Here is a 14,652-nt window from a genome sequence, read left to right on the forward strand (position 1 = left end):
ATATATAATATATATATGTGGTCAACCAGAAAAGAGAACAGGTCGCAATGTGATGTGATGTGATGTTGTGCAGAACTACCCATAGGAAGAGAAGGAAGAGAAATTGGCCCAAGATAAAGAAAGAGATGAAGGCAAATAAATAAACATGGAGGCTGGTAAGCGGTGTTGTTTTAATCTTATTCTTCCAGCCTTACAACGATAAAATGAGAAATCCTTGGGCCGCCATGAGTTGGGCATAGAGTTCGTCGTCGCAAGCCGGCCCGCCTGCTGATTGGTCCGAGTTGAGACACCACCATCTACTATCTCCTCTGAGCCCCCGGCCTGTCATTCTCCGAATCCACTGAATCTCCTTAACATCGTCGGGCAGATCTCGAGTACCGGTCGTGAAATTCGAAACAGTTGCCATGGTCGAGTCCTGTACCGGCAGCGATGGCAGCGGTCTCCACCATGACTGACTGTATGGTACCGGTATGGCAATCGAAGCTTGGATTTTCGTCTAGAAAACAGAATAAACTTTTCATCAACGCGGATGACAAGAGAGACAGCAGATCCAAATTGGAGGGACAATCCCAAGATATCATCGCCACAAGCGAACCGCTGTCCAGGAGACTCCTGCTGGCATCGCCGTCTAGTAGTGACGTGTTCTTTCTACCGACACGACTTCCGAGAAGCTATCTACCTGGTTGTTGCCTGGGCACTTTTGGAGGAGAATGGCTCCTCGATTACAACGACCGGTAACGGGCGAGATAAGTAACAGCCAAAGATAGATCGAAACCAGAGTTCAAGATACTTTTGGTTGGACATCAAAAGGTGAAAATGTGTTTCATCTATCGACCCAGAGTGGGGCGGGCCGTGTACACGGACGGATTCTGATGATGTCCGTCTGGGGTACGTCTGGTGATCAAACTCGCCTAAAAATACCCGACGCAAAAGTATTACAGTAAACAAGACAGCTGAACTCGTCAGCTATCTCAAATCAGATGTCCGGATTTCCAACTTTTCGTTGCTTTCAATCCTACCTCCCAACGGAGAGGCGACTGCTCCGGCGCCAAACCAATAGACGCCTCTCCGGCAGAGGTAAGATACTTCGCATTGGGAACATAGAGCTGATAACCCCCCTCCTCGCCCTGCCACCCGCCGAAATCCGAGTGCCTCTCCGCCCTAGAACCAAACACCAGCGTGACCATCAAGCCCGACATGGCCACGCCCATACTCAGCCCGGCAAAGACCATGTAGGCGGCGTACTTCCCCCACCACCTCGTGTAGCGGCGCTTGAGATGAGATGCAAATGGAAGAGCCACGCGACGAAGATCCCAGCGTAGTATGGTAGACCATGTACTGTTTGTTACTGGCAGAGCGTATCCAGGTCCATGAAGCCCACGATGATCCACATGTATAGGGAGTATGTCAACAGGGAGGTGTTATTGGCAAAATACCCAACGGCGTGGCCCGTTTAGCGTCAGAGGAGTGCGTGCACATCCTGCCAGAAAAGAAAGATAACACAGCGATGGGGGGTAGAGGTCAGAGTGACTGACCTAGAAGATGTCATGTTACATCTGGATTGCCGACCTGGATTTGTGCGGCATTCTGCCAAACATAAATACCGATAACTTGGTCTCTCTTCTACCCAAAATAGGGAGGTGGGTATCCGAACTTGAGGACTCGACCCCGTACGTCGATCTGCTCTTTCGCGGGCCGTGTTGGGTTTTCTCCGAGTCGGATCCTTACCCCAGATTCATAAAAGAGCTTGACCGTTAGCAGGGCCTCCTGCACTACTCCGACCCAGAGACTCGAAATCCCGAAGTTACCACAGGTCCAAATACTCCTCCTTTTCTCGTCTACTCTCCTTCTAAACCCCCAACAGAAACGCGCCTCTAATCACAACAACCGAGAATAAAATCCTATTGTTCGTCCAGTCACCACTCGTCCAGCTACTAATATCCCCGAAGCAATTCGGGTCGGCAGCGTAAACTCCGTACAAGAGACCCAGATCCGTCAGAAGAATGCTGAACATAACGATCCACCATGTTTTGATGCCCGGGCGCGGATATCCTGATGATTCCTAGGTGAGTTATCTGGATGAGAGTGAAGATGGAGATCCCCGTATGTATGTTGATGTCCACATTCGCTTCACGGCCAATGGTAGATGATAAAAAAGTGGAATCAAATAGTTGGGCTCGACGCCGATTCGAGTCGTGGAGACGGATGAATCAACAGGCACTTGATATTCCGCGGTCTGGGCGCCCTGCCGGAAATGTCGACTATGTATAAATACGACGGGCAGCATGCAGGAGGAGAAAGATATCCGAGCCAAACGCTGCATCGCAAGCCTTATCTGCGCGGCTTATCCGCCGACTGACGAGGGGTAGCGTGGGGGAGATGCGTTCATTCGTCCGACCTCCTCTTCTCTTCAGAGTCCTCGAGACTTCTCACGTTGACATGGCGAAGGCATACGGCTCATCATGGCAGATGAGGTCCAGCTGGAGTTACAATCGTCGGTCGATAGCTTCTTCCGCCGCTCCAATCTGACATCCAAGCACCAAGCCGAATGCTACGACTTGCTCGCAGAGCTCTACCCAGGCAAGCCCGTATCACCCGCGCCATGTCAAGGCTACTGTTCGTTGACAATTATGCTTGGCGACGATGCTGTCCTGCAATTTCGTCCTTGCAAGTATCGATTTGATCTGCGAATGACGTCGGCGGCAAGAGAAGTTTATGGCACTTGCGCTCCGGAAACCAAATATATCACTACGCTTCAGTCGGGGTTGCTCGTTTACAGCATGGAGAGAATCAAGGGCGTGTCGCTGATGCACATGAGAGCGAGTAAGGCCATGCCGGACGACTCGAACCGTTACCGAGCGAGGTTGTGTAGAGACTTCGCAGCATTTCTGACCAAATCCTGGAGTCGAAACGCTTTGGCAAAGACTGCACTTGGAACAGTAGGGAGAAGCATACGAGCACGTATGCGAATGCTTGCCGCGAAATTGCCCCGCCGATTCCGTCCCACAGCCCGAAGAGTATTCGAGAATTTGCATCACGTTGAAGCACTCCCGTGGGTTATCACGCACGGTGATATTGTGGCTGCAAATATCATGGTCGATCCCTCATCAGGACGGTTGACTGGCCTCGTGGACTGGGCTGAAGCTGAGACGCTTCCATTTGGGATCTGTCTTTACGGTCTCGAAGAGATGCTAGGAGAGATGACACCTACGGGCTTTCGCTTTTGCCGAGACGCCGAGTACTTAAGAACAGTATTCTGGGACGAGCTCAAGAGGAGCATTCCCGAGTTGGGTCACAACCATGTCCTAGAGGCTGTAAAGCTCGCCAGAGACTTGGGTGTTCTGCTTTGGCACGGAATTGCGTTCGATGATGGTGCCATTGACCGAGTGGTACAACAAGGCCGAGATATTGAAGAGATTCACAGACTTGATGCTTTCTTGAATATTTCTGTATTGCCGGCGACTGGCACCGCTTCTAAGCTCTGAGCACCAACCGCCCCTTCAAATTCTTACGAGAACCGACAAAGGCAAAGCATGAATAACATCATGTCATCCATCTCGCTTCACTGATGTTTATATTGGACCTCCTTTGCCGGATTTTTGCAGTCAATCCTCTGGCCGTAGTTTAGATCTACGAGGGCGCTGGAGCATAGGACCAGGCACAGATGTGGTTAACCGACCTCAAAGAAGTGATGTGGAAGCTCGTTTCGTCGAATGTCCTTACTGCGTAGCCACTTTTACCCTAGCTGCAAGCAATCATTATCTTCGCGTGTATCTATTCTTCGATCTGTCAGCTGATATATCTGTCGAGCTTTGCCTGAAGTGATCGTATCGGTTCAAACACTACAGCAAGTCAATGAATGCACAAGAGGCGGCTGCTGTCCATTCAATCTAGCTCTATGCTTTTAAGGAAAATAATGACTTTGTCACATTCAGCTCGTAGTACTTCGGACTCAATAGTTTGGCATTTTTCATACATATAGACAGGTTAGGTCACGGCCAGTCGCATGATGATACCATGGCATGGATGGAATAGACGACTACTGCAAGTATAAGATATTCTATTCAAACAAAGCAAAAAAGGTAGGACAGGGAGAACTTACCGCTCTCCCCTCATTTTCTTCCACCCTGCGTGTACTTAAGCCCTGGGACGGATGAAGTCCGTCATCGTGGTCTGGCGCCGGTCATCCGCCTCCGCCTGGGCATCATCCATCACCTCACGCTCTCGGAGGGCTCTTCCCCAATCCACCCTTGGAGACACGTATGCCCCCTCTTCGTCCAGATCATGCACCAACATCTCTAGATACGCATCAGCCTGCTCCTCCGAGCTATTCATCCGTCTAGCCAGCGGCGGCATCGGAGGCAGATGCAGATCCGAGCCGACGGCAGATCCATCGGGCGCGCGGCTGTAGACGCTCTCCGAGTAGGCGGCGGTGTGCCGCGGCGGCTTGCGGTGATGGTTGTTGTTGTTGTTCGCCCAGGCCAGCGGAGGACCAGGACGAGCAGCCGCGGCGCCTCGGTGGCGGGCCATGCTTGGCTCCGTGCCTGTGTAAGCGGTGGGGTTTCCCGGTCTGGGAGGGAGGGACTCACGAGCAGACACCGGGGAGAGCGGGAAGGACATGGACTCTCGGAAAGCCGGATGCATGGCACGGGCATCGGTCCTGCCGCCTGTGTTTCGCCGCACGCGGCTCGCGTAGTAGTCGATGATGGATCCCTCCGGGTCGTCCTCGTTGCTCTCCTCCCGCTCACGATGCTCTTCCGCATACTCATACTCGTGTTCATCCTCCCCCTCCCCCTCCCCCTCTCCCTCCTCCTCGTTCCCAAATGCCGCAGCGGCCACGAAGTCATTCTGCAGCAGCTGCTCTCGCGGATCCTCAGTCTCGATTCCAGTGCCAGCCTGGCCACCCCTCTTTTGCTGTCGTCGTGCCTTCTGCATCCGTCTCCTGCACGCCCTGACATCCTTCGCGAAGCTGTCGCTGGCAGTCCGCAAGACGTCGCCCTGCGCCGTCCACTCCATCCACGCGTCCACCAGCCGCAGCAGGCGCGGCTCGTGCTTGCCCTTCTTCCTGCGGCCCAGCATCGACGCGCGGAGATCGAACAGCATGGACGGGCTCCCGCCCACGCTCGCCAGGATGCACGCCTCGCACTCGCTCGGGACGCGCTCGAAGCGCTCCTCGTCCGGCATGCACGCGAACGTGACCCGGTACAGGTCCGGGTCCATCCACAGGCTGTTGATCGTCTGCAGGCGCCGCACGAAGAGCGCGATCGGCCGCGGCTGCGGGCTCTCCACGAGCCGGCTCAGCCGTGTCGTGCACTCCGCCGAGACCTGCAGGAAGATGCGGCGGATGAGGTGCGGGTCCAGCCCGCGGTGGGACTTGCAGAGGCAGGCCTTGTCCGTGAAGGGCAGGGCCATGGCGAGCCGGGGGAGCAGGGAGTGCGGCTTCCGGAGCCGGTACGGAAGGTCCGGGATGCAGGCTTGTTGGTCCTTGAGCCATGCCGGGCTTGGGAGGGTGCGGACGGGGAGGCTGAGGGTTTGCGTGAACCGTTCGAGATCCTTGGCGCTCAGCTCTCCGATGCAGTGGGTAGACGGAGGAGACATTTTTCTTTCCGCGAACGTTATTGTTGCTGTTTTTTTTTGGGTGTGGGGATTGGTACTATAAGTTTGGGTGTTTCGGTGATGTGTATACTTGGTTCTAGCAAGAGGCAGGATAGTCACCTCGAGCGAGACAGCTATATATACTTGCTGCTGCTCGTCCTGTTTAGAATGTTCCTTGATGGAACAGCGTAAACAAGGCCCATTGTACACCGACCCCCAGCTTTTGTCTTGTTCCGTCTTTGTGCTAACCTCGACAGCACTTTGTCAATCGGTCCCAAAGAAAAAGAAGAAAAAAAAGAAAAAGAAAAAACCACCGCGTCCATTCATCCCATCCCCAAATACCCCACAAACAAACAACAATCGTCGCCCATTCCACGATCCTGCTCCCACCAAAAGAAGAACAAAGGAACAACCAACCAAGCACGAACCGCCACCTGCCTCGCCGTCTTCCTGCCCCGACCAGTCCCCCCCTCGCTTAAACCAAGCGAAGGCGTCTGGTCTACACGTCTCTCCGTCTCGTAGCGTAGCAAAATCAGCGTAGCAAACACATCGTACCAAAATCAGCATAGCAAACACACACTCACACACACACACACACACACACACACACACACAGACACAGACAGCAAACAATCCCAGCAAATCTAACAACTCGCTCTCCAAATCAAATAGAGCGGTCTGGCCTAAGCCCCATCCCAGAAGTGTATGTATGTATGTATATGTATGCATGCACGCACGCACGCATAACCCACCCACCACCCCCCCTCTTTGCTTTCCGGCCCTTCGAGCAGTTTCGAGGCTGCTACGGCCGGTCACCCAATGAATGTGTATCGCACATTGCATGCTTGGAAATCCCGCGTGAAAGAGGCGTTGAGGTTGGAATCAGGTTGGAAGAAGAAGAAAAAAGCCCCTTTTTGGGGGGGAAGGGGGCGTGTGGTTACCCAAGAACTTCCCTCATGAAAAAAAAAAAAAAAAAAAAAAAAAAAAAAAGAAAAGAAAAGAAAAAAAATTGGACAGCGATAGATACGAATCAGACCTACCCGATCGACGAAACCGTGGCGTGAAAATATGAGGAATAAGCGAGCGAGCTGCAACGGAAAAGTACCCAGATACAGTAGTTAATCCGGCGCAGATACCGAGAAGAAGTCCCGGAGAATCTCATACCAAATTACAAGCAAGCGAAAACAAAGCAAGAAAGAAGCATTAGCTAGAAAGACGACTTCTATTCTGGTATCTAAGCCCCAAAATGTATACACGCCGAGCGTCCCTCTATGCAACGACGAGATCGTGCCTTGTCTCCCTCTACGCGATGCCCCATAACTAACACGAGATTTCGAGATACAGCCAGCTTGCGGAAATAGTCTACTCCTTTTCCTCATAGAGTTTGATGAGCGCATCCTTGAACGCGTCCAGCTTAGCAAAGTCCTCGATCTTGCAGCGCATGTAGTCAAAGGCAACGATTGCAACCTGATCTTTGCCCTCTTTATCCATCACAGGAATCTTCTGGTAGCGTTGCGAGAAATGCGTCAACAGGATGCGTCTGGCATTCATTTTTCGCCCAACGTCTAGAGCCTCGGAAGTCGTAGAGTGTTTTTTAGCGATGGCGTCGTTAAGAAGGATATCGTCGAATGTAGCTTCATGGATAAGTAACGTGGCATCTCTGCCAATATCAACAAATTTATCAGATGGTCTGCAGTCACCTGAGTAGGCAACCTTAAATCCGTTCGGGAAATTGAAGACAACAGCTAGGGCGCCATGACAATGCTCTACTGCGCAGGCTTCTATAGACGAGAGACCGGAAGTTGAATTATCTTCGGTTGAGAAGGTGTGGCAGTAACCGTTATGCCGTGCCATGGCAATAGGCTGAACTCTATCGTAGCCGAAATCTTCGACTTCTGCAAACTCTCCGAGAAATTTGAGCATGCCGTCATCGGATGCTACGATCAGCGTGTTGTCCTTCGTGAGTTCGTTGGCTGCTGTGACGCGAGCCCATTCCTTGGCGACTGTGACCGTACCCAAATGATGATCAGCGTGCAGATGGCTGATCCAAATAACCTTCAAGTCGCGCAGGACGTCGGGAGTCTCGTCGCCAAAGACACGCTGGATTTGTCCCAATGTATTCTCGCCACAATCAAATAGGTAGCTGCCATACTCAGGCACTCGCAGTAGAGTTGCCGAGACATTTCGGTACTTCGAAGGTAGCGCCGAACCAGTTCCTAGAGTAATCACTTCTGCGTCCTTACAAGGTATATCTTGCTGGGTCTCGTTGAGATGAGCCAGAAACTCCAGACTCGAGATTTCCTCATGAGCCTTCTTAGCCAGCTCGAGTACCTCTGGCATTTCTTCCTGGAAAACAGTAGCCATGTCGAGGTAAGGAACGATATCTTTGTCCTGAAGCTCTACTTTGGGCTCCAGAGTCAGACTCTGACCAACTCTCGCCTGGATGTAAGGGGTATCAGCGGCTGGGACCAAAGCAGGCTCATTGTCAAACTTTGGTACCGGGAAACGCTCGGGATCCACGCGGTTGAGTCTGACAGCAGCCGAAGCTGGCGACTCCAAGGCAATGTAGTTCGAGCAACATTCCTTTGATGAAACAATGTGTTTCATCTCAGGGTGTTCCTGCATGAACTTCAGTAATCTGGGGTCCTCGGCAACACCAGGACCCAAGATCCAGATCACGGCCCCGATACCAGGCATCACATTACTTGAAGACCACTCCGAGCGAGCCAGCAATGGCGCGATGTAGGACGAGTCTGGAAGCTCCATGATCCCGAAGCCACTGCCATCAGAGCCCTTGGCCAAAACCATGTCAGGCGTGACGACATTTCCAGCGGACGTAGTGACCTCGATTCCATCAGACAACTGCTTAAATGCCGGCCCTGGAATAACACCCAGCTCTTTGGCAACCTTCGGGTTGAACTTGCCTCTTTGTGGGTGGTTCTTGATGATGTAGCAGAGGGAATTCTTCGAGGGTGTGGTCGGAGGCAGACTCTCGATCATCGCGCCCGGCCAGGGGTTTCTGACCAGAACCTCGATATCTGGTGTAGAGGGGCTCTCAGCGACCGTCGGGCCGTGATATTTCTCAATCTTGCCTGACTGGTTTCTCACAAAGATGGCAGCCGGCCTCTGAACTTTTGAAAGCTTCGTCTTGACCAGGGCATCTAGGCGCCATTCCGACTGGAACATGTGAGACACGACTGCTTTCCTCATCTGGTCATAGCGTTCCTCCATCTCTGCTGGGGTCTCTGCCGTGCCATCCACCGAAGTAGAAGGAGTGAGGCCTTCGTTAGAGAATTCCTCATGGCTTCTCTTCCTCCGCTTCGGCGCAGCACCCTCGGACTCGATAGCCATAGCCCACACCTTGATATGATCATCCTTCCACGTCGGTTCGAACAGCGTCGTAGGATCGTCAACCTTCGGTCTGAATTCACTCGTGTATAGCGGCATGCCCTTTCGGAATACGAACCGCCTCGCAGTCGCAAGCAAGTGCGTTAAATTCTGCCCTCCATGGATATTCAGACACTGCTTCTCAACGTGCTCCGCCTTGTCCAAGCCCATCTTAATCTTCGTCTTCTCAGCAACCTGCTTCTTCGCTTCCCATTGCAGAGTGGCGATATCCGCCAGAGTGAGAATCGTGCCCAAAATGCCACCCGCATTTCCCCACCCAACAGAGCCGGTGAGAAAGATATCGGTGACCTTGGACAGTCCCAACTTCCTCTGTATCGCCGTCCGCTGCGTTCCTTCTGCTACATCCCCGATGATGTATCTCTTATCGTCAAAGTGCAGCAGTAAGGTCGTCCCTGGCGTATCTGCTGTCGGCGTAGAGAGGAAGGTAACCTTGGACTTCATCCTGGCTAGATTACGCTGTACGCTCGGGGGCTTATTTTCAACGCTAGGAATACTATTCTCCTGAAAAAGAAGAAAGTATCCAGCTCCAATGCGCGTGCCCTTGATCAGCTTCGGTCCTGGGAAAACTCGGTGCAGGAATAGTGGCTTGCGTAGCCAGGGTCGTTTGATTCTTAGAGAGGGAAGAATGATGACGGGAGCAGGTGAAGTTGCAGATGTTCGAAGACCCCTCGATTGCAAGACGAGGCAGTTTCTTATATCTGGTGGAAGTCTTACGATCATGGAGGGGCACCTTCAGCGAAGTGTAGATGATGTAGTCCTTCGTTGAAAAAAGTTCCCGTCGCCTTGCAGCGCTAAGACTTCAGCCGAATCTTCAGCCTTGTGTGCCATCGTTCGACGTGACATGCCGTATGTGATAGTATAAAGGATCGCAAAATGATTCGGTCTGCTACCAGACAGAAGAGGAGTTGATATATAACGAAACAGATATATTATAATCATGAGGTACTGCTTATTCTGCGAGGCTCCAGCCCAGCTTCTGCGATGAACTGTCGCAGAGAAGTACACCAGGGAGGACTACCTAATCAGAACCAGCCAGCGCATAAACAAAAGCACAGAGGTGAAGCAAGTCTGCCCAATCTGTCGATATGGCTGACCTAGAGGCTCTTGTTTTATTTCTATTCGAAATCAGAAGATTCAGCCTTCTACCTCAGCATGGATATCAATCAAGCGAACATCCTCAAAAGAGCCTATGCTACTCCCCCTGGATCTCACGCGCTCTCTCCACCAATTGCTTGCGATGGGTAAATGCAAAGTCAGGCTTGTGTAAATTTCTACATTGCACAGAGAATTCTTGGTCCTCTCCGATTCACGAAAAGCATAGCCTCTAAAAGCTCCAGGAGCAAAGTGTTGTGACACAATCCGTAGTCGAACAAATCATCACCTTGAACCAACGACTTGAGATATTCCAAGTGTAAAAATGGAGATATCCTCATTCTCCCACATCCCCGACTCCCAAACGCCGTCATTCATGCATTATTTTGACCCAATCCCTCAACCCATCTGCCCTCTCTCAATGGTATGCGTGATGTCGTGGGGGTGCAGCTGTCTGCATAGCGGCATTCGCGGCAACTTGAGATTGAAGCCTATTAACTCGGATCTTGGCGGCTTCGGTGCCATCGTCTGGTGCAGCTCCCTCTTTGAACCATGGGTGTTGAAGAGCTTGCTTGGCCGTGATTCGTTCTGCTGGATCGTATACAAAGATCTTCTCAAGCAGATCCAGGAAGTTCCTACAGAACTTGCTGGTATCGGGAATGATTTCCTGCGGGGCGTTAGGACTGCTCTTCGACGCCTTTAGGTACAAGGTGACTTACGTTCAAATGCTTCATAGCCTTGACAAACTTTCTCGAGGCCCTGGTGGTATCGGTTTGTGGGTAGTCAAGCTTCAGGCGCTTGAAGAATCTACGTTACAGTCAGCAAGTGGATATAAACGGCAGGTCTGCGGATACGTACTTCGAAGCAGGGTTTCCTCCGCTCCGCTTCGCCAACGCGTGGACGGAGTGGATAAGATGATTGTCGAGTTTCCGACCACAGACGCTCTCCATCATGGCCAGGTGTTCCAAATTGTCATGCGTTTGAAACAAAGCGTCACCGGTGAAGAATTCAACTAGAATACAGCCGATACTCCAGATATCGCAGGGAAAGGACCAACCTAGCCCGAGAATGATCTCAGGTGCCCGATAGTGGCGAGTTGAGACAACTGATGAATGGTACTCATCTTGGAAGGTGGCGGAGCCGAAATCGATCAGGCGAATCTCGGTATCGAGAAGGACCTTCCGTTGCATAGCCTGGCGGTTGATTGTAGTTGAGGAGGATGGGATCTTGCGGCTGTAGGTGAAGGCTTGGTATGCGCTATCGCAGAGAAGAATGTTTTCCGGCTTCAAATCAGTATGGATCAGGTTGAGATCATGCAAGACTAGATGCGTTAGCTTGTAGTCTAAATTGAATGACCGCAAAACGACCAGGCAAAGAACTTACAAGCAACACTGGTAAAGAGCTGTCTCGCGAAGCTCTGGATCTGGCTGTTTGGGAACGGAACAAAGGAGTTTCCTTTCAAGAAGTCAAACACACTCTGGCCGAGTAAGTCCATGACAATGCAGATATGGCCACGATAGTCAAAGCAATCCCTGAGATGTATGCATCGGTTTCGGTTCTCCTTATCGTTCGCCTTGAGAGTTGCCAGGACTCGGAGTTCTATTCTCGAGGCATCCCGGTACTTTTGGACCGAGCGGATGATCTTGATGGCCACTGGTTTCTTGCTTACACGGTCTGTAGCCTGGACGACCTTGCCGAATGTTCCTTGGCCGAGAAGTTTATGAACTTGGTCTGTAGATTGATCAGCATCATGGGTAAGAGGTACAGGTTCGTGGGACATACATCGATCAGTCAAGTCGGTATCGGGAACCACGATATAGTGGCCGTCATCGTCGTCAACCTTGGTGTTCTTGGTATACGAATTCTGGGTTTGGTCAGTCGGGGCTCTGGTCATTGAACGTGGGATACTTACATCGGCAACTTGCTTCACGATGACATCCGGAGCCTTGATTGGTGGCTTAGGTGGGGGTTTGTAGTTCATGAAGGCATCGCCGTTGACCTCTAATTCTTTTCTCTTGGCCTCGTTGCTGGTCTGAAGCCGTGTTGCCTGCCTCTTCCTCTTTGTACCGGTCTGCGCAGCCACTTCGTAGCCGTTCTGTCCATTGGATGAGTGAGAGCCTAGGGAGGTAGCAGCAGTGGTGTGTATGGCAGAGGTTGTCCGATCGGTGGAAGCAGATCCCGTCGATGAAATCTTGTAATCGGGACTGGCATTGTTCGGGTATGGGGGCTCGAGATGGTATACAGGATCGTAGGGAGCGACATCATCAACCTTCCTCTTCTTGTTCGTGTGTCTATTACTTGCCGCGGCCACCGAGCGAGCTGCTTGGGTACTTGCCAGTATGGGCCCGGAAGGTTCGGGGCTGGGAGTGTCGTCGATGACGATCACCTCGGATGGAAGGCCATTTTCGTAGAACTTTTTCCAATCTGGACCTCTCGGCTCGCGCGACCGCTGTCTCTTTTTGAGGTTCTGTTTGGAGGCAGCAGAGCCAGAGGTAGGCATGACTGTGGACTTTGTCTCGACTCTTTGAGGAGACTGTGCCGTGTTCTGACTGGGATAGGAGGGGTCGAGGACACCGACGTTGTTTACTGATGTGCCGTTACTCGAGGGAGTCGGAAAGGCGTATGATGCCCCCAACCGGCTGCCGCCGTTCAAGAGAGTATTATTCGCTCGATAAGTGTTGGTGTTGGATTGATAGTTTTGATGATGGGGGTATCCGTAGTTGTGGTGGTGGGGAGGCAAGGTCGAAGGCGTCGACATTGCACGGCGTCGCGTTGTGTTGCGGAGAGTGTTTTGCTCCCTACTTACTGACGAACTAACGCACCCCGAAGGAGTCCTCGAAACCAACTGCCTGGCTGGCGAGCGGGAAATGCCTGCTGCGTCTTGAAGCTCGCTGGCTGTACTGGCGTCTTATCGTGTACCGTGCAGCATTGAGTCCGCAGACTCTGAACGCCGACTCGGATGGATCTGATATCGAGGGAGTGCGATATCGAGTGAGTTGTTTTGATTTCGAAGCCGGGGTTATGGTTGTGGTCGTGGTCGAGGTCTTGGAGTCAGGGATCGAGGCTGTCAACGGGCGCGGGGGACGGGCAAGTAAGGCCCAGGTGAAGGAGAAGCCGGCGTGTAAGCGGAAATGGAAGAAGTTGGGAAGTGGAAGTGGAAGCGGAAGTGGAAGTGGAAGTGCTGGACGGCTTGACTCGGGCTACCCGATCGATTAGATAGGTATTCCTATTCCTACTCCTGTCTGTCTGTCTGTCTGTCTGTCTGCCTGTCTGCCTGGGCTGGTGGGTAAGTATCCCGAGATACAGTCGAACAGAATTTGAGCGTCGAGAGGAAGTCGCGTACAGCGTCGGGCGGGATCATTCCCAGTGCTTGTTGTAACTTCTTTCGAGAGGTTGTCACGGCAAGAGACGTGAGGTCAGGTTTTAGTTAGAAGTACCTCTGTAGTTGGGCTTCTTCCCTCCCAAGCGAGCGAGCGGCCAGTGCGGGCGCGGGTGTCTTGCTCCGCTCTCAAGATTCGCCTCCCGAATAGGTGAGTGAGTGAATGATTGATTGATTGATTGAATGATTGACTTCACGCCTCATTATTACTTATTGTTAGTATCCGTCCGCCTCCCCCTACCTCCGTCGGTAGAAGATAGCTATCATTTATCCCTTGACTATATATACCATTCCTTTCTAAGCAATTCACTACCCGTTCGTTTATTTGTTTGTTTATTCGTTCGTTCGTTCTTCGAAATCGCCTTCTGGCGCTCAATCGCCTCCACGGTATATGATATCCGGATCCATAGGCAAATATTGTTGATCACTCTGGGCAACCAACGGCAACTTTCGCAACCCTACAACCTCACAACCTTAGGCGTCCATAGTGTCATGATTACGCTGCATTTCCCCATTCCCTATTCCCATCCATTCTCAATCCAGACCAATCGATGTCGGGCCTGCTAACCCCCCGTGGCAACGTGCTGCAGCCCACACGCACCGCACATATCTGGGCACGCTACCCTTGTGTCTGTGTCTGATACGTACAGAGTATGTGTGTACTTCGTATATCCGGAATCGGGAGTATCCAACGTGTGATGTGATCTGGCCGTAAGCTCGGCTGGACAAAGCCAAGATACTTTGCTCGGTCCTCCCGCCTTGCAGCGGTCTTTTTTCTTTTCGTTGGTGGTATATGACCCCTATTTTCGTCACCTCTGCTCGATGGTATGTTCAATGCCGTCCTTAAATCAGATCATGGTGGGTAGGTTGGGTAGGTGGGTAGGTGGGTGGGTGGGTGATTCATCTCCACTCCGCGGGCTTGCTGGGCTTGAACTCTGAATTTAGACGCGTTTCGTGTCATCCGGGACTGGCTCTCATAAGGGACTTGCCCCCACCTCCCAAGGTGAAGGCTTTTCCAGGGCGGCAAATCTCACCACCGAGGTCCGACACTGTCACACACACTGTGCAAAACTTTGGTCCTCTTTCTCACGGGCAATCCTTCCAATTTCTCTGAACGATGCAGAAACGTCTTGACGCTCCAGGCAGACCAGGTGTTTCTCGCGGCAAAGCTTGATACC

The 14,652-nt window shown here is 52.0% G+C and overlaps 4 protein-coding genes across 4 annotated transcripts; 1 reads left to right on the forward strand and 3 right to left on the reverse strand.

Annotated features, from left to right (window-relative positions):
• Positions 1–2,462: 2,462 nt before the first annotated feature.
• L3040_007205 (uncharacterized protein) lies at positions 2,463–3,485 on the forward strand (the record flags this gene model as incomplete). The annotated part of the gene is made up of 1 exon (XM_007289987.1): positions 2,463–3,485. One exon carries the CDS (start codon positions 2,463–2,465, stop codon positions 3,483–3,485), a length of 1,023 nt encoding a protein of 340 aa, XP_007290049.1.
• Positions 3,486–4,137: 652 nt separating this feature from the next.
• Positions 4,138–5,598, reverse strand: L3040_007206 (uncharacterized protein; the record flags this gene model as incomplete). Its single annotated transcript, XM_066156191.1, has 1 exon — positions 4,138–5,598. The coding sequence occupies one exon, from the start codon at positions 5,596–5,598 to the stop codon at positions 4,138–4,140; it is 1,461 nt and encodes a 486-aa protein (XP_066010997.1).
• Positions 5,599–6,957: 1,359 nt separating this feature from the next.
• L3040_007207 (uncharacterized protein) lies at positions 6,958–9,444 on the reverse strand (the record flags this gene model as incomplete). The annotated part of the gene is made up of 1 exon (XM_007289989.2): positions 6,958–9,444. The coding sequence occupies one exon, from the start codon at positions 9,442–9,444 to the stop codon at positions 6,958–6,960; it is 2,487 nt and encodes an 828-aa protein (XP_007290051.2).
• Positions 9,445–10,513: 1,069 nt separating this feature from the next.
• On the reverse strand, positions 10,514–12,853 carry L3040_007208 (uncharacterized protein; the record flags this gene model as incomplete). The annotated part of the gene is made up of 7 exons (XM_066156192.1): positions 10,514–10,762; positions 10,815–10,902; positions 10,954–11,107; positions 11,153–11,416; positions 11,479–11,826; positions 11,878–11,959; positions 12,008–12,853. The coding sequence occupies 7 exons, from the start codon at positions 12,851–12,853 to the stop codon at positions 10,514–10,516; spliced, it is 2,031 nt and encodes a 676-aa protein (XP_066010998.1).
• Between the last annotated feature and the right edge of the window lie 1,799 nt (positions 12,854–14,652).

This window comes from Drepanopeziza brunnea (assembly GCF_022702325.1).
Source record: "Drepanopeziza brunnea f. sp. 'multigermtubi' strain 214-2 chromosome Unknown ctg12, whole genome shotgun sequence".
Taxonomy (NCBI): Eukaryota; Fungi; Ascomycota; class Leotiomycetes; order Helotiales; family Drepanopezizaceae; genus Drepanopeziza; species Drepanopeziza brunnea.